This window comes from Lupinus angustifolius, chromosome LG05 (genome assembly GCF_001865875.1).
Source record: "Lupinus angustifolius cultivar Tanjil chromosome LG05, LupAngTanjil_v1.0, whole genome shotgun sequence".
NCBI classification, from domain to species: domain Eukaryota; kingdom Viridiplantae; phylum Streptophyta; class Magnoliopsida; order Fabales; family Fabaceae; genus Lupinus; species Lupinus angustifolius.
Genome location: NC_032013.1, coordinates 8,256,475 through 8,284,383, shown reverse-complemented (window position 1 = coordinate 8,284,383; position 27,909 = coordinate 8,256,475). Strand labels below are relative to the sequence as shown.

The window sequence follows — 27,909 nt, the reverse complement described above, 5'->3', positions numbered from 1 at the left end:
CAAGATTCCGCTGTACCTTACTCACTCTCTAACACCTATATCACTCTTTGGAAAACATCCTTTCCAAGTGACTGATAAGTGCCAAAAATACCTATTTTTCATACACTTTTCATGGCACTTATCCTTGGATAAATTGGGAAAACCAACTTAATTCAACACTTTTTGGATAAAATATCACAATCTTTTATATATTTATGTTGTATTGTATTTTGTATGATTTAGGTAGAAAAGAGTAGAATTTATCAAAGGCATACAAAGTGCTCAAAATAGGCCAAAATGCTCAACACATAAGCATCCCTCATCAAATTTTGGCCTATGTGGAGTCAACATGAAGCTGCTCACTAAGCAGCTTTAGCTTGGACCAAACCCATGCCCAACGTGACCTAGACACCAACCTGGCACAGTCAGACTAAAATTACACGGTCAGGACCAACCTGGAACGGTTAGAACACAAGTCCGGCACAAGTCAACTTGCTCAAGCAGACAGCTTCGTAGAGCACCTGGACCGCCCTGCGCGAAACCACACACCTGACCAGGTCAGAAAGCACCAGGCCACATCACCACCAACACGGTCAGAACTGCTCAAGCAAGCATCTTAGCGGTGCCACATAGGCGCTTAGCAGTATGCACCCATCAACTTGGTCAAGTTGACTTAGCCACCAAGTAACCATGACATCGTGCATGACCTCACTCCAAGTAGCCTCCATAGAATTTTCAGAGGTAGCTCACAATAGCTTAGTCAAGTAGCCCACCATAGCTTCGGTGAGTCATCTCAAGCAGGTGACTAAGATGCTTGGCCAAGTGACCAAACCCATGCTGAAGGGTTTGGTCAGCAGCTTGGCAGTGGAAACAAGATGCTCAACAGGGTCCAGGAAGGCCTATAAAAAGGATGCACCTCAAAGGCAAAAAGAGATTGCATTTTTCATTCTAACATTCACTCCTACATTCATACACTTGAACTGAATTCTTCTCTTATTCCTCTTATAATTTTCTTGGAGAATTTCCACTCCAAAGTAGTTTAGGTAAGTGTAGTTTGTAGTTTTTTCTTTCTTAATTCAAGAGGAGAAAGGATATGAAAAATGAGATGCAAAAACATAATTTTGTCATCTCATTTGGGACCAAAAGCATCTCATTCATGGATAGATGGCTCATGCTCCTAAAAATTGACTTCGATTATGATGTAATTTCTTCTCTTTAATTTATCATCTTTTAAAATCAATGCATTCAAGTTATTACTTTTGGTTAAGTTTTCATTCTTTATGAAGTTTTTAATGCGGTTTTAGCTTGATCACCTAAAACTTGATTTAAAGATCTAAAATACTTCTTCTTAAAGTGTTGACAAGTGAACTAAAAAGTATAACCTACACCTTATTTCACTTGCCATATCAAGCATCGATTTTAAGAAACTTATGTTCAAGGCTAAATAAAGTTAATGGAGCCTGAAGTAGGATGTGACAACCTACTCCGATGAGTGGCAATTAAGTATTATTTAGTGTATTTCATAAGGTTTTAAAATCATCTTATCATTCTAGGACACTAGATGAAGGATTTAGAAATGATGTATGGAATTAACCAAAGGTATTACACATAACTTGTAATGTTTTCAAAATCAATTAAGTGTAGAAACAAATCCATATTTCCAAACCAATTTTGCTCCTCAAGAATTTGTGCATAATAGTTGTTTTATGTTTATGTTTACTTGTCAATATTTATTAAACAAAATCAACCAAAAAAATGTTTAAACATTATTAGTAATATAACATGTTTATAATAATATTCTATTAGGCAATTCCTTGTGGTTCAACATAACTCTATACTATACTACAGTTGAATCTTGAAAGAGATGCAAATGTAAAATAGTAAAATATTAACTTATAAATTTTATTTGTTGACAAAGAAAGAAACCTTGAGTCAAAGTGCATAAATTATATTTTAGTGAAAAGGAAAAATAAACAGTTATAATGAGTGATCTAACTACTAACTTTTTACTTTCAGTCATTTACATTTCTGCAACTAACTATTTATTGTTTTATTTATTCTTTATACCAACCCTTCGAAAGAAGTGATACAGTTAACTTCTAACTTTATTCTTTTGTCATTTTATTATTCTTTGATACCAATCGCCCGACTTTGATAGCTTTAAAAACCCTAATCATGTCTATAAACTCATAAAGACTTTATATGGTCTAAAACAAGCTTCTAGAGCTTGGTATGACAGATTGAGTAATTTTCTATTACAAAAAGGATTTGTGAGGGGCAAAGTTGACATAATACTCTTTATATCAAAATAGTACAAATTTACGTTGATGATATGATATTTGATGCTACTAATGATTCTCTTTGTAAAGAATTTTCTGATCTAATGAAAGGCGAGTTCAAAATGTCAATGATGGGAGAATTGATATTCTTCCTCGGACTACAAATAACACAGATGAGGAGCGGGATATTCTTTCACCAAACGAAATATTGCAAGGAACTTCTACGAAAGTTTGAGATGGACAAATGTAAAGAAGTGACAACACCTATGGCATCATCATGCTATCTCGACAAAGATGAAAAAGTTAAAGCTATAGAGGTAAAAAACTATCGAGGCATAATTGGTTCATTGCGTTATCTAACTGCTAGTCATACCGATATTATGTTTAGTGTATGTATGTGCGCGAGATATCAAGCATCTCCTAAGGAATCTCACTTTAGTGTTGTAAAACGTATTATGAAGTAACTAAAAAGAACATTATATATTGGTTTATGGTATTCTAGGGATTCCTCATTATCCTTGATAGGGTATTCCAACTCTGACTTCACGGGACGTAAGGTTGACCGAAAAAGTACTAGTGGAACTTGCCACCTTTTGGGCAGCCCCTTAGTATCTTGGCATAGTAAAAAGCAAGAATGTGTTGCTTTGTCTACCACCAAAGCAGAATACATTGTCATTAGTGTGTGTTATGCTCATATATTATGGATGAAATGGCAACTATTAGACTTCAGTCTAAAGCTTGTGAAAATATCAATAAAATGTGATAACACAAGTGCCACCAACCTATCAAATAACCCCATTCTGCATTCTAGAACTAAGCATATTGAAATAAGACACCACTTTTTAATAGATCATGTACAAAAAGGTGATTTTATTCTTGAATTTGTTGAAACCTCAAAGAAATTGGCCGATATTTTCACCAAATTCCTTCCATGAGATACATTCTTTGTATTATGTAGAGAACTTGGTACTCTTGATGAAAAATATCTCAACTAATTTGATTTAGGGGTTGTTTTCCTTATCTTGATCTCTAATATATGCTAATATGTTTGATATGTGTTATGAATGCATGATTCCTATGATTAACTGAATTCATGATTGTTTTATACTTCTTTAGTGTGTCATATACCTTTCAGGTTAGTGTCTTGATAATAGTATCTTAGCATCCCCGAGAAATCTCACAAATGCACTAAAATATATCTTAGTTTTGTTCTTAATTGATTGTTTTGTGTTTTAATCGATTAATTTGAGTTCTAGTAGCTAAAAAATAATTTTTCATCTTGTTTTAATCGATTAACAAGTTGCTTAATCGATTGTCTAGGCTCAAATTTATAAAGATTGAAATTTTTTAAAGTGTTTAATCGATTAAACACTCACCTTAATTGATTAACGGTATCAATATATCAGTTTCCAGTGTTGTTCTGGGTCATTTTACACTAGAACCCTAAATCCTCTTTGCTTCCCCCCTTCTAGATTTCTCCTTAAATTAAGTGATCTCAACCTCAGTAATAGAAAATTTGGTTCCTACTACATAATTTCCATCTTCCTAAAACCTTCAATTTCACCAAAATCCAAAACCCTAACATTTTCCCCTTTTAAGAAACCCTAATCATGCGTGAACCGTTAACAAGAAGGGTGAAGACCACTGCTAAGCGTCCACGAGGTGTGGACATAGGTTCCTCTACTGCTCAAGGTGGAGGAAAGGACCATGGTGACCCCTACTAGTCTCCAATCCTTGAAGAAGCTAGACTAGCCAAATTTCAAGGAAGGAAACATACCTATATTCGCTATGCGAATATTGCTTGGATGGTGGAACAAGAATTCGAGTTCCCGATTGGATTAGAAGCCCAAGGTGCAAATCAATTTATGCAATTGAAAGGTAAAATCTATCCATCACTCATAAGGGAATTTAATAGTAATTTTCGGTATAAGGATGGGGTATATGCTTCAATTTTCATGAGACAAATGATTAATCTGGATGAGGAATTTTTTTTGGATGTTGGAGGATTATCCAGCGACGGATCTATGTTAGGTGACTATAACAATGAGTTATAGGACTCATTCGACGATATTGAGATGTATAAATCATGTTTAAGAGGACCTCATTTATACGTACAAGGTGAATTGATCAAGGTTAGGTCATTGTCTGTTGAAAATCGCTTATTGCACTACTTAATTGCGTACATTTTGGTTCAACAAAATACAAACCATGCCCAACCAACCATCAATGATCTCAAGTTGATGTTTGTTATAAGGGAAGGAATTGTGGTAAACTGGCCTGCTGAAAAGTTAAAGGTCATGAATGGTATAACTTCATCTTCATCTAGGTTGCTTGCGTATGGGATTTTCATCTCTTGTATTATCGATTATTTGGAAATTGAAACGTCAGATGTGGACGTCATAGTTACAAATTCTCGAGAGAACTTAGTAGGTGACAATCTCATTCACAATATGGGCATTTACAAGTTTGGTAATGATTGGATGTATCAAGAGGATCACAATGCCAATGTGAATGGAGACTCATTTGATGAAAAAATTGCTGCAAATCCTAGTGAGCCAAACCCTGAACAACCACAAGCCGAGGCTAATGCTATGCCTCAGGAACCATTGTTTGGGCTAGCACACTTGGATGCCATGGAACAATGCCTAAATATGCGTATTAATGGTCATTTTTAGTCTTTCAGAGACTCCATGTTCAATGAGTTCCAGGATAGTAGGAGAAGTTATCCATGGATCTTGATCGCATTCTCTTCATTGTGCGTGTCACGCATGGATATTCATCATCACTACCACCACCTCAGGATTAGCCTAGATAGGGTTGTCTAAAGTCTAGGGTGTGTGTGTCTTTTGAGAATGTATTTTTTTGGTTTGGTTGTAATATGTTTGAACCTATTATGTACTTCATGCACTCTCTTCGTTAATTTCTCGTAATTTTGTTGTTTAATTTGGTTATGTAAGAACTATTGCCTGATCTTTGATTATACCAACTTGTGTACTTTCTATTTGAATGATTAATATATTCTCTATTTGTGATACATTCTATTCCATTAATCATTCTATGTTCACTTGTATAATTACACAAATATTTGGATATATCTTGCAATGTACTTTTGCCATAATCTGTTTATATTCAGTTTAATTGATTAACCCCTGCTAATAATCGATTAAATGCAACAACTGTGAACTTGTTTAATTCTCTTTGAAACTACTTAATCGATTATCCTTGATTACTTAATCCATTAAGACTAGTAAACCATGTGAAATCTTTCCTTACTTTTGGCTATTATTATCATATAATACCATTGTTTTTTTATCATTTCAAAAGGGGGATAAAGTGTTGTTTGAGTTTTGAAGGTTGTATTAAGCTTCCACATCTAATTTTGGAACCCTATATCACCTCCTACATGGATTGAGGGGGAGAACAAAGTGAGGGGGAGCAGCGCATTCTGATTCAACCATTGCAAACACTTGTTGTCCAGCATCAAGCTAATTAAACAAAGAATTGTTTAGAGTTTGTCATCATCAAAAGGGGGAGATTGATATGATAAATAGTCAAAGGTTGCCTTTATGATAGACCTACATAGTTTTGATGAAGACAAGGAGTTAAATGGAAGCTTGAAGATATGGACATCACAACAAACAACATGCCAAAGACTCGAGGTCAAGGTGTTAGAGTTAAATGGAAGACTCGAGGTCAAGGAGTTAAATGGAAGTTTTTTTATATGAGACATGCGTTAGAGTTGTCGAGTAAGGTGTTAAGTGTTTTAATTTGAACATTGTAAGTGCTTTAGATTACTCTATATTCTTGTTGTAAAAGGATTTGGAAAATCCTAGCTGCGGTTAGGTAAGGTGTTCTTCACACAAAGACTTGGAGGTCTTGGGATAAAGAGCGATACCTTGGCTGGGGCCGAATCGCATAAGAAAGGTTTTCTTGGGAGGCGGTTTTGGGAAAGGTCAAACCAACGGTAACGTAGTTCTTTGGGTTCCAAGAAGGGAGCGTTCAAGTTTTGTATTTGGAAGCGTGTATGTAACGTACATTGTGTTTCATAGTGAAGAAAAATCTCCCAGATCAGACGGGGGGGCTGGATGTAGTTTGCAAGTGGACCCGCAAACGAACCATGATAAAAATCCTTGAGCCTTTTCTTTCCCTATCTCTTTTACATTTCAGTCTTTATTGATTTCTGATTTGTTTGATTTTTATGATTTGTGGCAAGTGTTAATAATTATGTAAAATCAAGAATCAATTTAGGGCAATAAAGATTGTTAATTACCATTGTTTGCTGTGCGAGAAATCTGTTTTTAAAGAATATCAAGATATAGTATAATCGATTAAAGCTGTAAATAATCAATTAGCCAAATTGTGCATAATCGATTAACACTGACCATAATCGATTAACTGCAACAGCTTTCTGTTTTGTGCATTAATCAGAAAAGCAGGACTAGTGATCCGCTACACCTATTCACCCCGTCTAGGTGTGATTTACCTTGCTGGTATCCAACAAACAATAGGTGGTGAGGATTATCCATAGAGGATTGAGGGTCAAACCGATCAGGGATCTCCATAGTCTGAGAAAGAAAGTCTTGTATTGATTAGAAGTGTGTTTTGTAAAAATACATTGATTTCCATAGTGAAGAAAAATCTCTCAAAATCAGATTGGGAGGCCTGCATGTAGTTTCAAAGTGGACCCACAAACGAACGAAGATAAAATCTCTTGGCTCACTTTTCTCTATCCTTAATCTCTTTACTTTCATTTTTTAAGTATATTAGTTTTGATTCTTTATATTGCTTACATTGAATCCTAATCTAAATATTTTGTTTAGTATATTGTTGTTGAGCAATTGAATCAGAAAGAACTATTTTCGTGAAATTTGATAAATAAGAAACCTAAATTTTCCAAGATTTCGAGTTATTGAATAATTGATTAGTTTCTACAAATAATCGATTATTTGAAATAAATAATCGATTAATCTGTTAAATAATCAATTATCCTGGTCAGTATTTTGATATTTGCGATTAACCGGAAAAGCGGCTCTACTAAACCGCTGCACATATTCACCCCTTAGGTGTGTTATATTCTGATTTTACCTTGATGCTAATGATTTTAGATATTCAACCATGTGAATAGGGATTAACTGTACTACTTTTTGTATCTCATTGTATCCCAATCCAATGGAAAGTTGATACATATTTGAAACGAAAAATAAAAAAATAAAAAACATAACATTTTTAAGTTATATGGTGAGATATGATTGGTTTGGGATATGAGACAAAAAAATTTGGGACAGAGGATCTTGATTCCAACAATGTTTGCTTTAACCGCCGTTGTTAATTTTCGTACCTTGAATTTTGTCTATCAATTAACTGCATTCCACACAGAAGTATTGTTGAATGTATGTTGTTAAAGGACAATTTTGATGTATCTTTTGCCATTTTACTCTTATTTTCTGCATCATTAGTTTAGTTAATAAGCTTCAACATATTATAAACACCTAGAACAATCATTTTGAAGGATTTTAAGGAGATTCACATCATTGTGTGTGATAGATTATGATTATAAACATAGACATATAATTTGTGAGATTATAAAGGGAAAAAATGAATAAACCTATATATTACATGTTGCTTTTTTTTCTTAGTTTATTACCCCTTAATAAATAAAAAATCCCAATCAAACATTTCCGTGGAGCAATAATTTTGGTTGAAGAACTAACCGCAAAGAGAGGAGGGGTAGACGCAGAGAGTGTAAGCCTCTGTGTAGGCACTCCTACACGCATGGCAGCCATGCAATTATTATGTCAACGGAAATGGGGATAAATTTGGGAAAACAGCTCATTTAATTGGCTTTTCCAGAGATAGAAAATCTTGTCTTTGAGATTTAAAAGAACAAAAATAGAGAAAGAAAATCTGATCGAAAGAGAAAGTGGGTTAGGGACAGGAAGAAGGGAGACAATGGATCAAGTGTCTGCCCAACAAGTTTGACCCTTCTCCTTCCCTTTTCCACCCTCTGCACTCTTCTTTCCAAAAACTTTCTCTTCTCATTTTTCTGCACTTTTTTCTATATATTCCCCAACTTTGATATTACCTTCTTTTTACGCAAATTTTGTTGAGATTTTGAAGCTAGATATCAAGTAATTTAATAGAGGTTAGATTTGAATACTTTGGCATTATCATCATGGGTAATTGTTGTGCAACACCTTCCTTTTATAATAAACATAAAAAGAACAAGAAACGAAACCCGTTCGACGATGGAATGAGCAACAACAAGCTTGTGGTGTTGAAGGAACCCACGGGACGTGAGATCGATGCACGTTACGAGTTGGGTGACGAGCTTGGTAGAGGGGAATTCGGAGTAACGTACTTGTGCATTGACAAGGAAACACACGAGCAATTCGCATGCAAATCAATTTCAAAGAAGAAATTGAAAACAGCAATTGATATTGAGGATGTGAGGAGGGAGGTGGAGATAATGAAGCACATGCCTAAGCACCCAAATATTGTGTCATTGAAAGACACTTATGAGGATGACAATGCTGTCCACCTCATCATGGAACTTTGTGAGGGTGGAGAGCTTTTTGATCGCATTGTTGCCAGGGGCCATTATACAGAGCGCGCAGCTGCTGTTGTAACCAGAACTATCGTCGAAGTAGTGCAGGTGAGGTTGGGATTTCTGCAAGTGTTGTGAGAAACTGTTTCTTTATTAGTACTATTTTTTATGAAATGTTTATTTTTTGGGTGAGTTTTGTGAAGCAATGATTTGATTGAATGAAATAGATGCAAAGCAGAATGGAATGATATTAAGGTCTATTGTTTTAAATTGCAGCTATACGATCTGCAATATTGATAAATGTGGTAGTTTGTTTCATTCCATCCGTCATTATATATCCTAACGTAACCTAAGAATTTGATTGATCAAGTCTGTTACATTGTTATGTTTTTTATATAACCTAACGTGATACAAATCTACTTAATAATCTTCCAGTGTTTAATAGGTATTGTGCACTAGAGAAGTATATTTAATAAGCTGGAAATGCAGAAGGAAAAGTACACCAACAAATAAAGCCTTTATCCCACTAGTTGGCGTGGACTACATAGATCGAACGATATCATATTATTATATCATAAATTATGGTCATTGGCAAAACATTGATCTTCAAGTCTTTCCTTATTATTTTCCTTACGGTTTTTCTTGATTTCCCTCTTTCTCTAAAAATTGGACTAACTTTCATTTGATCTACTCTCATTACGGGGGCTTCTGCCGATCTCCTCCACACATGTGAAAACTATATTTATAATTTGTTTCTTTTTATATCAAAGCTCAAATTTTGTCTGGGTGGTTCAGCAAGATGATTATGGAATGGTGGTTATTAGTTGGAAATATGACTTATGAAACTGTTTGCAAATAAACTATACATTGTATGAGTAGAATTAACCTTTGCAAATATTTGTTTCTCATATTGTATCAGTGTTCTTTGTTCTTCATTGCACTGATGTGCTAGGAGTTTTCCCCCTCATAAATTTGAGATTTAGTCATGATAATTTTTTATTTAATTATGCATCAGATGTGCCACAAACATGGTGTGATACATAGGGATCTCAAACCTGAGAACTTTTTGTTCGGAAACAAGAAGGAAACATCGCCTTTGAAGGCTATTGATTTCGGGTTGTCAATTTTCTTTAAACCAGGTTATCTTTTTGCTAGTAACTGAATCCTTCCATTTTGTAACTTGATTTCCATCATTTGTTTTTTCAATTCATCTAAAATTATCTCAAGTTTTCCATTTTCTGCAGGTGAAAAGTTTAACGAAATAGTTGGAAGTCCATATTACATGGCTCCTGAGGTGTTAAAGCGAAATTATGGCCCTGAAGTAGATATCTGGAGTGCTGGAGTGATTCTTTATATCTTACTTTGTGGTGTCCCACCTTTTTGGGCAGGTTTGTTTTTGGCTTTTGTGAAATTGAGATCTTTACTTGCTAAAGAATTTACTTTTAAGTAAATGTGTGGCTCTTGCTACCAAGCAAAGACTATGTATAATATTAATAGAAACTGTTGGAAGCTATGCATATTTTTTAATTTCAGTTCGATAAAAAACTATTGGATTTTTGTTACTGAATGAGTAATATTATTTTCTAGTCCAAGATCTCTACCTGGACTAGACAAAATGGTTTACACTTTCTTCCTTGTTAGCGATATCTGGCTTATCGAAATGGTCCGTCATCTGAACATGAGATGGTGGAATGACTACTTGCATTACTAATGATATTGTAATTGTACTCATTCACATGATTGTCCATTAGATTGATAGATCATAAAAGAATTCAACCATTTTTTCTTTACATTTCTTTTAAAATAGTATTTATTGTAATTACAATTTCCTGTTTCAAATTGGTCTGTTCCTGAAGGCAAATCATTCTCTATCTGCATATGTGGACGAATTTATTATTTTCATGTTTATTGTCCTAAGTACCAACAATATCTTGTCTTATATTTGACATTGTATTTGCATTTTACTTTTAATTTAAAAGGAAAGATGCTGCTATAATTAAGTTTTCATTTATTTTCTGTTGCATCAGTTTGATTATTTATATCATTATTTCTTTCTTTTTTCTGTTTAATAAGTTTGACTCTAAATCTTATATCTCTTCCTTGTTGTTAAAATGCAGAAACTGAACAGGGAGTTGCTCAATCAATCATAAGATCCGTTGTTGATTTTAAAAGGGAGCCATGGCCAAAGGTTTCTGATAATGCAAAAGACCTTGTGAAGAAGATGCTTGATCCTGATCCAAAGAGCAGGCTTTCTGCTGAGGAAGTGTTAGGTAACATTATTGACTAGTCAAAAAAAGTAATACAGCTGAATGGTGGATGATGTAGTAACTGTATATAAATCTTTGAGAAAAATATGTATAGCCTAACATTGTATGAGTTTTATACACTATCAGTGTATCATCTACCAATCACTTTCAATCATTGTTGACTCTTCAAAAAAAGTAATTCAAATAAAGAATGAATGATGCACTGAATGTGTATAAATCTTTATACTATGAGTGCATAAACATTACATTCTCTTTATACCTATAGTGCACAAATATTACACTCTTATGCTCACAGAGATGAACAATTTTATTTTAGCAAAATATACCATGAATTTGAGGACTGGTAATGTTTGTTTTTCACTAAATGCAGATCATCCATGGTTACAAAATGCAAAGAAAGCTCCTAATGTTTCATTAGGAGAAACAGTTAAAGCTAGGCTGATGCAATTTTCTGTAATGAATAAGCTGAAGAAAAGAGCTTTGAGGGTAATGTTCTCAATGATATTTGAATGTCCCATGCCAAATCGTCTACAAAATGCTTAGACGTACCCTTCTAATTCATAAATCATTGATTTTGTTGTGTTGAACTTTCATCTTAACAGGTGATTGCAGAGCATTTATCAGTCGAAGAAGTTGCTGGAATAAAAGAGGGATTTGAGCTGATGGATACAAGCAATACGGGCAAGATTAACGTCGATGAACTACGAGTAGGATTGCAAAAGCTAGGCCATACTATTTCTGAGGCAGATGTCCAAATGCTTATGGAATCTGTGAGTATTACATGTTATCTGCGATCTTTCTGTTTGTCGTGCAATTAATAGCTGAAGAAACAAGTAGTTTTGTCAAATTTGAGGTTGCTCATTTTTCCAGGGTATTTTCATTGTAATTTATCAAACTAATACCTTGACTTATTTGACTTATTATGCTTATATTAGTTCATATAGCTAACACAAGCACACATTCATAACTCTCAGTGCTATTTACTCTCTTACTCAGAAGACAATATATTAGAAAGTACTACTGTACTAGTACTATTTTATGGTAGTTTTACATATATGATCCTATAAGGTTGTCTCTTCTACTTTTAATCCTTTGGACCTGATATTACAGGGTGATGCAGACAAAGATGGGTACCTAGATTATGGAGAGTTTGTTGCCATTTCTGTTCATCTAAGAAAGATAGGAAATGACGAACACCTTCACAAAGCCTTTCAATTTTTTGATCAGGACAAAAGTGGGTATATTGAAATTGAGGAGCTACGTAATGCCTTAGTTGATGAAATTGACACAAACAGTGAAGAAGTCATTACTGCAATTATGCATGATGTGGACACCGATAAGGTCAGTATATTTCACGTTTTTGTCAATTTTAGTTTGGTTAAAATTTTGAGATAAATTTTGCTTTATGATATCATCTAGTGATTTAAATTGTAGACATCATATGGTGTTACCATAATAGTTGCGATCTAACACCAAATCACAATATGTGACTGTATCAGGCCACATCAGATTATATCAAGTTTAAAATATTTTTTTTAATTATAAAATAATTCACATCACAACGGCTATAATCCACATCGCAATACTATAATTACTGTAATTGTAATTTAAAACAGAGATATCATCATATCCAACTTCAAACATCTTTCTTGCGATAACAAAAAAAATAATTTTGTTACATTCCCTAGGCCATCCTTAGTCATATAAGATTGCCACATACAGAAATTTAATGCTTTGAAGGATACTTTATCCTCTCCCTCATTGAACCTCTCTCTTTTGTTTTACTTTTTGCTATATGGAACAAAAAATTGGACATGCTATCCATTTCTGCACCTTCTTGATCTGGATTTTGATAAGAAGATGTTGTAGCTGCCTTTGGTACAATAGAAAGAGTAGTGAAAGAGAAGGAGGGGAGAGAATTTAAAGAGAAATTGACTCCTTTGGTTTAGGAGACAGTAGAGAAGAGAGAGTAAAGAATGTAATAGGACGCAAATTTGTTTCTCCTCTTGTGTGCAAAGAAAACAGGGGAGGATGAGTTGAGAGAAAAAATTATTTTTTCTATTCTTTTCCGGTTAACAACGTAAAAATTCATTCTATTTCTGCTCGCTTTCTATTTCTACTATGTTTCTAAGAGCATATTAGACTTATTTGGACCATCCGATGTTTTATCTAATTTAAATTTCAGGATGGAAGAATTAGTTATGAGGAATTTGCTGCAATGATGAAGGCTGGCACAGACTGGAGAAAAGCATCAAAGCAGTATTCGCGAGAAAGATTTACAAGCCTAAGTCTGAAATTGATGAAGGATGGCTCATTGCAATCAAACAATGACCACTAGATGACTTCAAAACTGGCTAATTTTACCTCTGGAAAGGCAAATGTGATATAAGAGACAAGTATTCCTTTTATTTTGAGAAAAAAAAAAAAAAAAGTTGCATGCACTGATTGTGTAAGAGTTTTATATTCTGTCGGTTTATCATTATTAATTTTTCAAAGTTGATGATGTACTCACTATGTATAAATTTTTAATAGTGCATAGATATTACATTCTTTTCTTTTTCCTTTCACAGATTTTTTCTTATATCCTTTGGTAAAAACCCTTCATTTTGGGGTGAAATGGAATATACGGCTATGCAGTGAAGTTTGTGAGTTTGATAAGGATGCAGTTGGAGAAAGGGGAGTACTGTACGAGTCTTCATTTGTGGCTGTAAATATATTTTTCTCATTGCCAATGCCCATATTATATTCAAGTCAGTTTTAGGCCTCATTTGGAACTGGCTGTCCCACTATGAGCCTATAATCTCTAGTGCATTTGAATTATATTAATAAAATTTACATTACATGTGTATTTGGTAAGATGAAGAAAGAGATTATAAGCTAGTCTATTTCACTAAAAATAAACAATTTGATTAAGAGTAAGTTACATATCTGTATTTGACAACACCATTAATTTTATAAGGCACCAACTTATAAACTTGTATTTGATAAAGTTACTTTAAGAAACTTCTACAAGATTATTTCATTTTATAACTATGTTACCTTATCAGGTAATCTTATCAAGCAATTTTGATTCTCCCAACTAACTTATTTATATTATACTATTTTCTAGAGTTATAAGTTTTCAATTTATTAGTTAGTCGTGTCAAACAAATTTAGTTTGCTTATTTAAATTTTAAGTCCTTTTAAAGAATTGTTTTAGTAAAATTGTTTTAGTAAAATTGTCTATTAAGTGAATATTGCTTATAGTTGATTATAAAATCAATTTAAATTGAATTGGACAATGTTAAAAAACTGAATCTGGTATGTTCTAGAGCATATCTTCTTTTTCAATAAGTGTGTCACTCTATGTGTCACTTTTTTTATTGGTCAGAAAAATATTTTATTATTAAATTTTTAACTTTAATATATTTTTTTCAATCAATTACAAGAAGTGAGACATGGAGTGACACACTTTTGTGGGATAGGTCCCGATGAACGATGATTTTTCTTTTTGGATACAAAGATGAATGGATAATTGAATGAATGAGTGAATGAATGAGTGCATGAATGAGTGCATGAATGTTTGAATATGTATTTTTTGTTTGAGTTAATGTATGCATGGATGTAATGTGTGATAATGCAAAATACATGCCCCTTAGGATAATGGACTCTATGTTATGGTGATATAGTCATCACTGCAACGTACGAAGTGTCATTATGGGTTGATATCGGTATACACTTCAACCTAACCTAGGGTGAATATTGGTTACCCTAGTTGTTTTGAATATTACCCATAGGACAATGGATCATATTAAGGGTACTTTATTTTGCTTAAAAATAATGTGTTCTCGTGTTGTAGGAATACCAATATGCAATGGTATCCTATACCATTAGAGCTTCAGATTGCACTTGGGTCGCTTTGTTTAAGGGATATGAGTCCCAATTTATATTGACAAAAGAATAAAAAAATTGTTGAGATATGATAATGAAAGCATGTTTCTTGTTCCTTAGGATGCACTTGAAATAATTTAGGGATCGTCTAAAGACCATAGCCCTAGAGCAAGGCATTAGGGTATCATTTGTATGCTCCATATGTAAGACTGAGATGACAACTAAGAGGGGGATTAGTTGTTTAAAAACTATGACAGATTTTTCTGCAAAATTCAAGAGTTAATAGCAGCGAAAAATTTATACGGAAAATATCAAGTAAATTTAAGGAGTTAAGGGAGAAGATAGTACACAAAGATTTTATACTGGTTCACCTTCTTGTCCACCGAAGGCTACATCCAGTACTCTTGCAGCACAAGAGATTTCTTCACTAGATATTAAGAGTAGCAATTACAATTTCTCACCCCAAGATTTTTGTGTACCTTACTCACTCTCTAATACCTATATCACTCTTTGGAAAACAACTTTTCCAAGTGACTCTATCCCCTTTCTTATCACATCCTTGTGAAGAAAGTAATTCAACACTTTGAATGAAGAAAACGTTAACTATGACATGAATTGCCTTTACAAAATTTGAAACTATAAACTCTTGCAATTCAATAACTCTTTATATACTTTAGTATTAATGCTCAGAAGGTTTGAATGAATTTGAAACAACACATAAGGCAACTTCAGAAAATATATTCTGAAAGTTAAGAACAACTTGCAAAAAGTTTAGATTGTGTATATGAGTTATATCATGTGAATTATGAGTTTCAATGCCTTTATGTAGACTTTTCAATCAGTCATAACACCTCTATGAAAAGGTAGGAATTGATTAAAATGAAACCATTTCGTTTGGGTTGAAAGTTGTGTAGTTTGAATCTGAAAACTTGTGCAACAACTCTCAGTAATCGATTACCCAAATATTCTGTCCAACTGAGTAATTGATTTTCGCAGGCTGTAATTGATTACTCACATGTTGTAATCAATTACCCAATTTTTATGTCCAACAAAGTAATTGTTTACCGTGTTGTGTAATCGGTTATTCAAAAGATGTAATCGATTACCCGGATCAATTTTTGTTGGATAACTTGTTTCTCACTCATGTAACATGTTACTTAGTTATGGTAACATGCTACTTTGTCACAGTAACATGTTACTTAGATCTAGTAACATGTTACACAATATTTTAAAAATTGTTTTCATTTATACTTGTGTTTATCCATTTTCTTTTAAAATACTTTTGAGCGTTACTACTAATTGTATATTTAGAGTATAAGGACAACAATACCTATACACTTAGATTCTAAATTCTTGAAGCTTTGTCTTCATTGTCTTCATAAGTATTCTTCATTTTCTTCTTTTATATGATGTTGGTGTCTTCATCAAAATCGTGCCAAGGCCAGGAGCAAGATCTTCTTCACAATTCCCCTTTTTGATGATGACAAACCAATATCTTCTTGACAATGTAGTTTTCTAAGAGTAGCGTACTTTGTGATATTCTTGACTTGTCCTGAGTATGCTCCCCTTTGATTTGAAGTTATGTGCCTGAAATAATTTTAAATAGAAAATACACTCTCCCAACTTTTCTCCCCCTTTTGACTTCATCAAAAAGAAGAAAAGCAAGAGTCCAGCACAATATATATAGCATACAATATGTATATAACAATCATAAAGGTGACATCGCATAGCATAAAATTAAAAGATGTTCAAACATTTGTTCAAAACATAATCATAAAAAAACAACAAAACAACAAAAACAACAATTGCCCACAATCATGCAACATTATAACCAGAATTCCTAGACAACAAATGTTTTAAGACTCATTAGGCTCAATTCTATCGTCATTAAGGTCAATTCTATCGTCATTAAGGTCAATTCTATTGATCTTATAAGAAATACGTTGAAGCTCGAATTGGACTTGTTGTTTTTGAGCGCCAAGAGCATCCATTGAATTAGAGATGTAGCCTCGAAGAGAGAATAACTCATCCATGATCATCTGATTGGTAGGCATTGGAACATTTGTAGAAGACTCAACATGAAACTCATAATGTTGATGTTCAGGAGGGTTAGTAGAGATATTTGCATTTGGATCAGCAGGTGCAACCTGTCTATCACTTTGATGCTTATAGAGTCTATCAATATGATCCCGAAAGAAGCCCATTTTGTGGGTCACATCCATATGATCTTACTAACGTGTGCATCAAGTGTGACTTTGGATTAACCAGTAATGGATACACCAAAATGCTCAAGTATGTTGGTTATGAAGATTGCATAAGGCAAAGGGTTGTGAGTATCTCGAATAGACCACATATGTCTCATTATTGTGTTAGCCCAATTGATTGAAAGGTTATGCTTAAGAGCATACATCACTTGCAGTTCTATGTCATTGATTTGAGAATGATTTGAATATTTTGGAAGAATGACATAGCTCAAAAAGGAATGAAACAAACGATCTTCGAGATTGAGATTTCCTACAACAAGGATATCTCTGCTCTTTACAGTTTCACCTAAAGCTAGTTGCTTACGCATTTCTATTTCCCTTTTAGAGAATCTACACATAGACTAGTAGAACTTTTTTCTATCATAATTATCTCATTCGCATGCAAGATCGAAATCTTTTATGCTACCTTGAGAAGGTATATTACAACATATTTAACGGAAGGTCTTAACATCTAAAATAATTTATTTTCCTTTCACATAGGATGTTAGACGGTTTTTCCTAACGTTCAAGTTGTAGTAAAATACTTTAACAAGATCTTGTTGCCTTAGAAGAGTAGGGAAATGAAAATCTTCAAACTCAAAGTTATTGATATTACCATACCTAGGAGCAAAGATGGAGCGTCCAAGAAAAGGCTCTGAGAAAACTTTGTGTTGTTCATCATTTGCGAGAAGACGTGCCAAATCTAAAGGATTAGCCTTAGAAGATGAAGCTCCTTGCTTCCTTTGAGACACACTGGTACGTTGCTTCTTAGCTCTTGATGATGAAGCCATTGATTGAGTTTTTGAAAAAGTTAGGTTTTGAGGTTTGAGAGATTTTGGGATATTTGATTAAGGCCACTAAACACGAAATCTATGGAATAGAATTGGAAATTTGATATGAAAAGAGCCAAAAATCGCACAAATCAGATAAAAATGAAGATGTTAGAGAAAATCTAGGGTAAACATGAAACAAAAGGTTTGAGGAGGAAGAAGAAGTGTTTGAAAAATGAGGAGGAAAACTTAAATACTAGTTAGAGTAGTCGGTTACTCAAAGTGAGTAATCGGTTACTCAACATAAAAAAATTCCCGTATTTCAAAGAGGCATCTTAGGTAATCGATTACACAGGAGGGTAATCGGTTACTGAAGATTCCTGCTCATTGCTGTAATAAGTTACTCTCTAGAGTAATCGGTTACTGAACCGAGAATTTCAAATTCCCAGGCATACTGATCTCAGGTAATCGGTTACTGATCATATGTAATCGATTACATACCCAAGTATTTGAAAATTTTGAATAGAATTAAGCTATTTTAAGTACAAGTAGGCATAATATAAGTACAATGAAGCAAACATATAATCATGAATAAGCATTTAAGATAAGTAAGTTTCATCTAGTATGCCTAATTCACGTCTAATTTTATAGAAAGGTTGTTTTTCCAAGGGATTAGTGAATATATCTGCTAGTTGGTCATGAGTATCAACAAATTCTATAGATACATCTTTCTTTTGGACATGGACCCTAAGTAAGTGATGTCTTATATTTATGTATTTGGTTCTATAATGCATTACTGGATTCTTTGTGAGATTTATAGCACTAGTATTGTCACATTTTAAGGGAAATGCATCCTAAGTCTAAGCCATAATCTCGCAATTATTGTTTAAGCCACAACACTTGGGCACAACAACTACCTACCACTATATATTTCGCACCATCAGTACTTAGGGCAACACAGGCTTATTTCTTGCATGACCATGAGACCAATGCTTTTCCTAATATATGACAAGTACCACTTGTACTTTTTCTCTCATTTTTGCATCCAGCAAAATCTGAATCTGAATATCGAACCAAATCACATATACTTCTTTTTGGATACCATAATCCAACGTCAGTTGTGCCTTGCGATGAAATAAGAATTGAACTAGTTTGTGAGAAATGAAGTTTGGGAACTTGTTCCTAGACCTAAAAATAGGCATGTTATAGGAACTCGTTGGGTATTTCAAAATAAATCTGATGAAAATGGTATTATTGTTAGAAATAAAACTAGACTTGTAGACCAAGGATACAATTAGGAAGAAGGTATAGAGTTTGATGAAACCTTTGCTCCGGTTGCTGGACTTGAAGCTATTAGGCTATTACTTGCATATGCCTTTTCTTTAAATTTCAGCTATATCAAATGGACATAAAGAGTGCTTTTCTAAATGGATATATTCAAGACGAAGTGTTTGTAGAACAACCTCCTAGTTTTGAAGATTACAATCATCCTTCTCATGTTTACAAATTAAAGAAAACTCTCTATGGTTTGAAGTAAGCTCCACGCGCATGGTATGATCGTCTCACCAATTTTTTACTTGAAAAAGGATTCACCAAAGGGAAGGTCGACACTACACTCTTTATAAAGAAAATAAATCATCATACTCTTCTTGTTCAAATTTATGTAGATGATATTATTTTTGGTTCTACTAATGAAGTTTCGTGTAGTGATTTTGGCAAAATGATGCAAGGAGAGTTTGAAATTTCCACGATGGGGAAGTTGAATTACTTCCTTGGATTACAAATCAAACAACTTGATAACGACATTTTTGTAAGTCAATTCAACTATTGCAGAGATTTGCTGAAAAGGTTTGATATGGATGACTGCAAGCCAATTGCTATTCCTAAGGGATTTGGTAATTACATCGATACTGACGAAGCTGGAAAATGCATTGAAATATCAAAGTATCGAGATATGATTGGATCTCTTTTATACTTAACTGCCAGTAGACCTGATATCGGGTTTAATGTATGTCTGTGTGCATGCTATCAATCTAAACCAAAAGAATCACACTTAGTTGTTGTTAAGTGAACCATGAAATATCTTAAAGGCACAATTGATATTGGGCTGTGGTATCCAAAAGGAAGTATATATGATTTGGTTGGTTATTCAGATTTTGCTAGATGCAAAACTGAGAGGAAAAGTACAAGTGGTACTTGTCACATTTTAGGAAATGCTTTAGTCTCTTGGTCTTGCAAGAAACAAGCACGTGTTTCCCTAAGCACTGCTGAAGTTGAATATATAACAGCAGGTAGTTGCTGTGCCCAAGTGTTGTGGCTTAAGCAAAAATTACGAGATTATGGCTTAAACTTAGGTTGCACTCCTTTGAGATGTGACAATATTAGTGCTATAAACCTCACAAAGAATCTAGTTATGCATTCTAGTACCAAACACATACATATAAGGCATCACTTCCTTAGGGACCATATCCAAAAGAAAGATGTGATCATTGAATTTGTTGATACTCATAACCAACTAGCAGATATTTTCACTAAACCATTGGCTAAAGAACCTTTTTATAAAATTAGAAGTGAAATTTGATGAAGCTTACCTATCTTAACATGATTATATGACTATACATGTGCTTCATTATGTTTATCTCATGCCTACTTGTACTTTAAAGAGCTTATTTATGTTTAAAAATTTCAAAATTTGGGTTAAAAATCATTTTTATAACATCAACATGCATAAAAATAAGTTTTTTTGGGCTCAGTAATCGATTACACTGGAGAGTAATTGATTACATAGTTAAACATGGAGTTTCAGTAACCGATTACGCAAATGTTGTACTCGATTACTCAAAACTGCTGTTTGAAATTTTTTAATTTGAGTAACAAATTACCCAAAATGAGTAACCGTTACTCTGTGCAGTTATATATGTGATTTTTCTGCATTTCTTCTTCCTCAACTCGTGTTCAACCTCATCTTTCTCTAAAATCTTCATTTTTGATCCGTTTTGGGTGTTTTTTGTGTCTATTCATATCACATTTTCAACTCTAAACACATCTACGCCATCATTTTCGTGTTTAGTGGTTTAAATCAAAAAACCCCAAATCTCCAAAAAACTCAAAACCCTCAGTCCTTGGCTTCCTCTTCTAGTTCAAAGAAGCAATGCACATACGTGACTCAAAGGAACCAAGGAACTTCATTTTTGGAGTCTAACCCGTTGGATTTGACAATACTTCTTGCTAATGATGAGCAACGTAAAGTCTCTTTGAGGAGCACTTTCATGGTCGACTCATCTTTACTCCGAAATATGGTAATGTAGGGAATTTTGAGTTTGAAATTTTTCTTTTTCCTTATCTTTTACGGCAACAAAATATTTTTGACTTCTGCTGTGAAACTAACGTCATTTATCTTGAACTTGTTCGAATATTTTACTGCAACATGAACTTTCGGAAAATTCGTCTTACTTCCTATGTGAAAAGAAAATACATTTTTTGGATTTGAAAACTTTGAGTTCATTGTTCTGCAACATACCCTATCAAGGTAGCATAACAGGTTTTGGCCTTGTATGTGAATGGAATAACCATGACCGATAGGATTTCTACCATTGCCTATGCAGAATTTCTAAAGAGGAAATAAAAATGCGTAAGGAACGGGGCTTTGGTGAGACTATTAAAAATAGAGATATCTATCTACTGCACATCTCAAACTTGAAGATCGTTTGCTTCATTATTTACTAAGCTATGTCATTTTACCAAAATTTTCCAACAATTCTCAAATTAGTGACATAGAACTCCAATTGATGTACGCTATGAAGTTTAACATCAAAATCAATTGGACTCAGATGATAATGAAACAAATGTGGAATGTTCGAGGAACTCAAAGCCCCTTGCCCTATGCAATTTTCATAACCAATATTCTTGCAAATTTTGGTGTTTCTACTAATGGTGAAACCAAGGTTGCTCTAAATCTTCACGAAAGCAAGATTGATGTGGAAGTTGTCCAAAAAATGGGTTTCTCCATAGATCCTCATGACTATTGCACCTATAAGCATCGATCTGATATACCGAATGCACATGCTGATCAACTAGAACCTACCAATCCTAACCCTCCTAAACCTCAACCTTCTGAGTTTCATGCTCAGTCTTCCTCATCTGCTAGCATGCCTACCAATTAGATGATTATGGACAAGTTTCTTTCTCTTCGAGGCTACATCACTAACCAGATGCATGCCTTTGATACTCAAAATCAACAAATCTAGTTTGAACTTCATTGTCTCTCTTCTAAGCTGAGTAGCATGGATGTTGATGAAGACAACTTTGAGTCTGAGTCTTAGAATTTGTCTAGGATTTCTGTTTGTTTTGATGCATGTCTCTGAACAATTTTCTGATTTTCTGGTTGTAATCATTTCATATTTTCGGACAAAATTGCTTTATGTTATTTTGTTATTGTTATTTGTGAAAAAATATATGAACATCTATGTTTAATGATATGCATTGCGATGTTCATTTTATATCTTATGAATATGTATGCTATATATATATTGTGTTGGACTCTTGGCTTTTCTACTTTTTGATGAAGGCAAAAGAGGGAGAAAAGTTGGGAGAAGTGCGTTTTCTGTTTCAAACATTTCAGGCACATAACTCCAAATGAAAGGGGGGGGGGGGGGGGGGCATACTCAAGTCATCTTAACATATCTCAAAGTATGCTGCTCTCAGAAAACTATAATGTTAAAGAAGATATTGGTTTGTCATCATAAAACAGGGGGAGATTATCAAGAAGATCTTTGCCCCTGACCTTGACACGGTTTTGATGAAGACACCAACATCACCAAAAAGAAGAAAATGAAGAATACTTATGAAGACAAAGACGACAAAGCTTCAAGACAAATTAGTCTAAGTCTAAATAGTTACTTCTATCCTATACTCTTTAATATACAATAGTAGTAATGCTCAAACTATTTTAAATAGAAAATTGAAACACTTCAATATACTCAAAACAATCTTCAAAAATAGTGTGTAACGGGTTACTGCATCTAAGTAACAGGTTACAAGTGTGAGAAAAGAGTTATCCAACTTAAAATTGATCAGAGTAATCCATTATTGTCTTTGAGTTACAAATTACCAGTTTTAATGAAGTCGAGTAACCGATTTCCCACTTGCTGTAATCGATTATTCTTAATCAAATTTAAATGCCTAGTGGACAGAATGTTGTATCAGACTACAGATTTCGAAATGAAAGGTTTTCATCCCAAACAAAATATCTCCACTCCAATCTATTCCTACCTTTTAATAGAGGCACTATGGGTGATTGGAAAGTCTATTTAAAGGCATTGAATCTCACAACAGAAACACACAACTCTCATACAAATTTTGAAAGCTCTTACACACATTCTGAAATTATTTTCTGCACTTTTGCCAACTAGTTCTTAAACTTTCAAAGTTGATTTTTATGAAGTTGCTTAAAGTAAAGTGTTTCAATGTTAACCAACTTATAAAGAGCATTATTACTAAGTATATAAAAGAGTTGATTGGATTGCAAGTTATATTACTTTCAAACTTGTACAGGCAATCTGCCGTTGTTATACATTATTCATTATTATTGCAGAATACTTTCTTTCACAAGGGTGTGATAAGAAAGGGGATTACAATCACTTGGAAAGGTGTTTTCCAAGAAGTGAATAAGGATTAGTGAGTGTGTAACACTTGACAAGGCTTGAGCACTTTCTAGAGTAGCTCACAATAGCCTAGTCAAGTAGCTCACAACTAGCGTTGGTGAATCAACACGAAGCAACTGACTAAGCTGCTTGGTCATGGACCAAACCCATGCTGAAGGGTTTGGTGCGCCAAGCGTGGGCAAGCAGGTAAGCCAGGCGGTGCCTGGTTGCCTATAATTAAGGCCCCCATTCAACACTTCAAAAAAACCTTGGACACTTGATTCCATTCCTTCACTTACATTTTCACATTCATTCTTCTTTCTTATTCTTCACTTATTCTATAGTCTCGGTTCTAAGCTTGTTCTAGGTAATTTCTTGTAATTTTTAATTAGAATTCAAGAGGATAAAGGAAATAACAAATGTGTTATAAAAACATAATTTTGTAATCCCATTTGGGTCCAAAAGCATCTCATCCTTGGAGAGATGGCTTATGCTCCTACATATTGATTTTGATTATGGTGTAATGTTATTTCTTCTCTTTAATTGTATCATCTTTTGAAATCAATTCATTCAAGTTATTACTTTTGGTTAGGTTTTGATTCTTTATGAAGTTCTTAACGCGGTTTTAGCTTGATCACCTAAAACTTGATTTAAAGATCCAAAAATTCTTCTTCTCAAAGAGTTGACAAGTGAACTAAAAAGTATAACCTACACCTTAGTTGACTTGCCACATCAAACATCTATTTTAAGCAACTTATGTTCACGGCTAAATAAAGTTAATGGAGCCTGTAGTAGGATGTGACAACCTACTCCAAAGAGTGACACTTAACTATTATTTAGTGTATTTCATAAGGTTTGAAAATCATCTTATCATTCTAGGACACTAGATGAAGGATTTAGAAATGGTGGGTGGAATCAACCGAAAGTATAACATGTAACTTGTAATGTTTTCAAAATTAATTGAGTCTAGAAATAATTCCATATTTCAAACCAATTTTCTTCACAAGAATTTGTGAATATTAGTTTAAGTTTCCTTATTACTTTTTATGCAACATAATACAAAATCAATCAGAAACATATGCAATCTTTATTAGTAATATAACATGCTTATAATAATATTCTATTAGGCATTTCCTTGTGGTTGGACATAACCCTATACTACAATTGAATCTTGAAAGAGATGCAAATGTAACATAGTAAAGTGTTAACTTATAAATTTTATTTGTTGACAAAGAAAGAAACCTTGAATGAAAGTGCAATTTAATTCATAAATTGTATCTTTATGAGAAGGAAATATACACAATCATAATGAGTGATCTAACTACTAAATTTTATTTTTCAATCATTTAGTTGCCGCAACTAACATTTATTTTCTGTCATTTAAATTCTAGAACTAGCCATTTACTGCTTTATTTATTTATTTATTTATTCTTTACCAACCTTCCATAAAGAAGTAGTTCGGTTAATAAAGGAAACGGAAATAAATATCGCTCATTATCACTTGTGTTAATTTGCTAAAATTATACCATTATAACGACGTTAGAAATTAATCCAACAAAGCCGAGATGATATGAAATTGTTAATAATTCAATAAAGCTAAGTTTTTGATCAAAAGAACATTCTTGAAACCATTATACCAACATTGAAATTTATTCCAACAAAGCCGAGATGGCGAGCTAAGAATAGATCTGTCATTAAATAAATAAATCAAGAACTTGCCTCAAATAGTAGCAAGAAAATCTCTTCCAACAAATTGGCGCTGCTGTCAGGGAATTGCTAAATAATAGAAATTATTATTTACTATGCTATATTATTAATAATCTTTATAATTTTTCTTTTACTTTTTTGTAAAAATTTAATTTGAATTTGTAAATATTGTCTATTCTTAAAACACTAACCTCCGTATGGAAAAACAGAGAAATTTCCTTTGGTGCATGCATCGTAGGAATAAACAAGTAGAGTTTTCCTTCGACCCAGAACTCCAAAAAACTTTACGAAAGAAAAAGATAGCCCTGAGGAAAGCCAAGAAAAAATCAGAATCAGTGGCCAATAATCAGCAAACCACTGAAGGATCAAGGGCAGAAAACCAACCAAATACTGGTGGATTTGTCAGTTTCACGTCGAGAAACATGATAAGCATTGGGAGACCATTTGGTACCCAGAGGACTCTAGAAATGAAATATGGATTGGTCAACTGATGTATGCCAATCCATTTGCAGGTCTGGAGCATGAAGATCCTTACAACCATCTCACAAGATTTTATGAGTTGGTTGGTATTGTTGGAGTATCAGAGATAGAAGAAAAAACTACTTTTTTGAGGATTTTTCCTTTAACTCTGATAGGAAAAGCTAAGGAATGGTTTCTAGATCTACCTCCACATATTCAGAATGACTGGAACCTGGTGGAGGAGAAATTTATGAGCAGATACTTTTCTTAAGGAAAGTTTATGGTTCTGAAGACAACTATATCCACCTTTGTTCAACCTGATGGGGAAAGTATTTGCGAATCCTGGGATAGATTCAAATCTATGATAAGAAAGTGCCCAAATCATGGATTTGATGTGGATACTCAAATCCATATATTCACCAATGGCATTGCAACAACAACACAAATGGATTCTGAATGCAACGGCTGGCGGACAAATTTTAACTAAACTACCGCAAGAAGTCATTGACATAATTGAATCTATGGCATTAAATGACCAAAAACGTCAGCGCCAAAGAGGACCTCCACCAAGGAGAGGTGGAATTCTCGAATTGAGCTCAACATAAACTGCTTCAAAAACAATTTGATGAAGTGAATCAAAAGCTTAATGATTTACCTAGACAACTACGAGAATCTTCAAAGAAGGAAGCTTATTTAATCTTTCCTATCGTGACAACTCTGGTTCCCCCACATTGTTTTTGTTTTGGGGCCCTACTTATAGTTTATATAATAAATTATTTATTATATAAAGTAGCCTTTCTTTCTTCCACCTCCGAAGGATGGAGGGGGTATACAGCGAAAGAAGCAAGGTGTGACAACTGTGATGATGATCATGAAGCATGCCATTGTCAAAATGAGGAAGTCCATTTTGTAGGAAATTCTCCAAGATAGAACTTTCAAAATAATTATCCTCGATGGGGTAATAATCAATTTCAGTGGCATTAGCCTTGGAGACAAGATAATCCTCAAAAACCGCCATCACAATTCTACCCAAGGAATAATCAGTACCAACACCCAACACATGACAAAAGTGTTAAACTGGAGGACACACTAAATCAGTTCATGCAAATGACGATGTCAAACCAGAAGAGCACTGATGCATATCTACGGAATATGGAAATTCAAATCGGGCAACTGGCCAAACAAATTGCTAAAAATCAGAAATCAACATTTTCAGCTAATACATAAACCAATCTGAGGGAGCACTGCAATGCTGTCCTAAAGGGTGAACCAAGCTCATCTTAGCGATAGAGAAAAGATGGTGAATTTTGGTAAAATAGGTAACATGCGTCAAACTAATGACGTTAAAAGAGTGCTTGTTGGGAGGCAACCCAGTACATTTTGGGAATATATATAAATATATATATTTTTTTAAAATATCTTTTGTCCTTTTCTTTAAATTCAAATTTTCAAAAAGAAAATTGAGAAAATTATTTTGTTCCATAAAACAATTTTTGAAAATCAAATAAAAGAGGACAATGAGTAAAACATTTTTTTGGGGGTCAAAACGGGTCAAACTTGTGAGCCAACACGACCCAACATGTGTTAGGTATCAGTGGCTAAAATAAAATACACCTAGAAGGGGGGTTGAATAGGTGTAGCGGTTAGAGTATCCGCTTTTCGAAAACAACAAATAATGCTGAAATAACCCCAGATTAATCGATTAACAGAGTAGAAATAATCGATTAACGCAATCAACTTAATTGATTAAAATAGCTCAGATTACACAAACAGATTCGGTTTCTTGCACGACAATCAACCGAGATTGAAACACATGTACAGAGCTAACAGATATATCAGAGTTACAACAGTATAGTATAGAAACAGAATATCACAATTAAAATAACAATACAAAGTAATCAATCAAAGCAATAAAGAGAGAGAGAAAGAAAAAGCCTGCAACAAGATTTTTATCCTGGTTCGTTTGCGTGTCCACTTGCAAACTACATCCAGGCCTCCCGGCTGATTTGGGAGATTTTTCTTCACTATAATGGAAATAATGTTTTACAAGCAATTCTTCCAATTACAACACTTAGACTCTTACTTGAAACTAAAGAACCTTATTCCTTGGTTTGACTCCCTTCCTATCGCCCAAGAAAACCTTTCTTGC

At 33.8% G+C, this 27,909-nt stretch overlaps 1 protein-coding gene across 1 annotated transcript; it reads left to right on the top strand.

Annotated features, from left to right (window-relative positions):
• On the top strand, positions 8,087–13,836 carry LOC109347633 (calcium-dependent protein kinase 32-like). Its single transcript, XM_019587573.1, has 9 exons — positions 8,087–8,910; positions 9,818–9,941; positions 10,047–10,190; positions 10,920–11,072; positions 11,440–11,555; positions 11,672–11,839; positions 12,180–12,410; positions 13,255–13,518; positions 13,640–13,836. Exons 1-8 carry the CDS (start codon positions 8,431–8,433, stop codon positions 13,405–13,407), a joined length of 1,569 nt encoding a protein of 522 aa, XP_019443118.1. The 5' UTR covers positions 8,087–8,430; the 3' UTR covers positions 13,408–13,518; positions 13,640–13,836.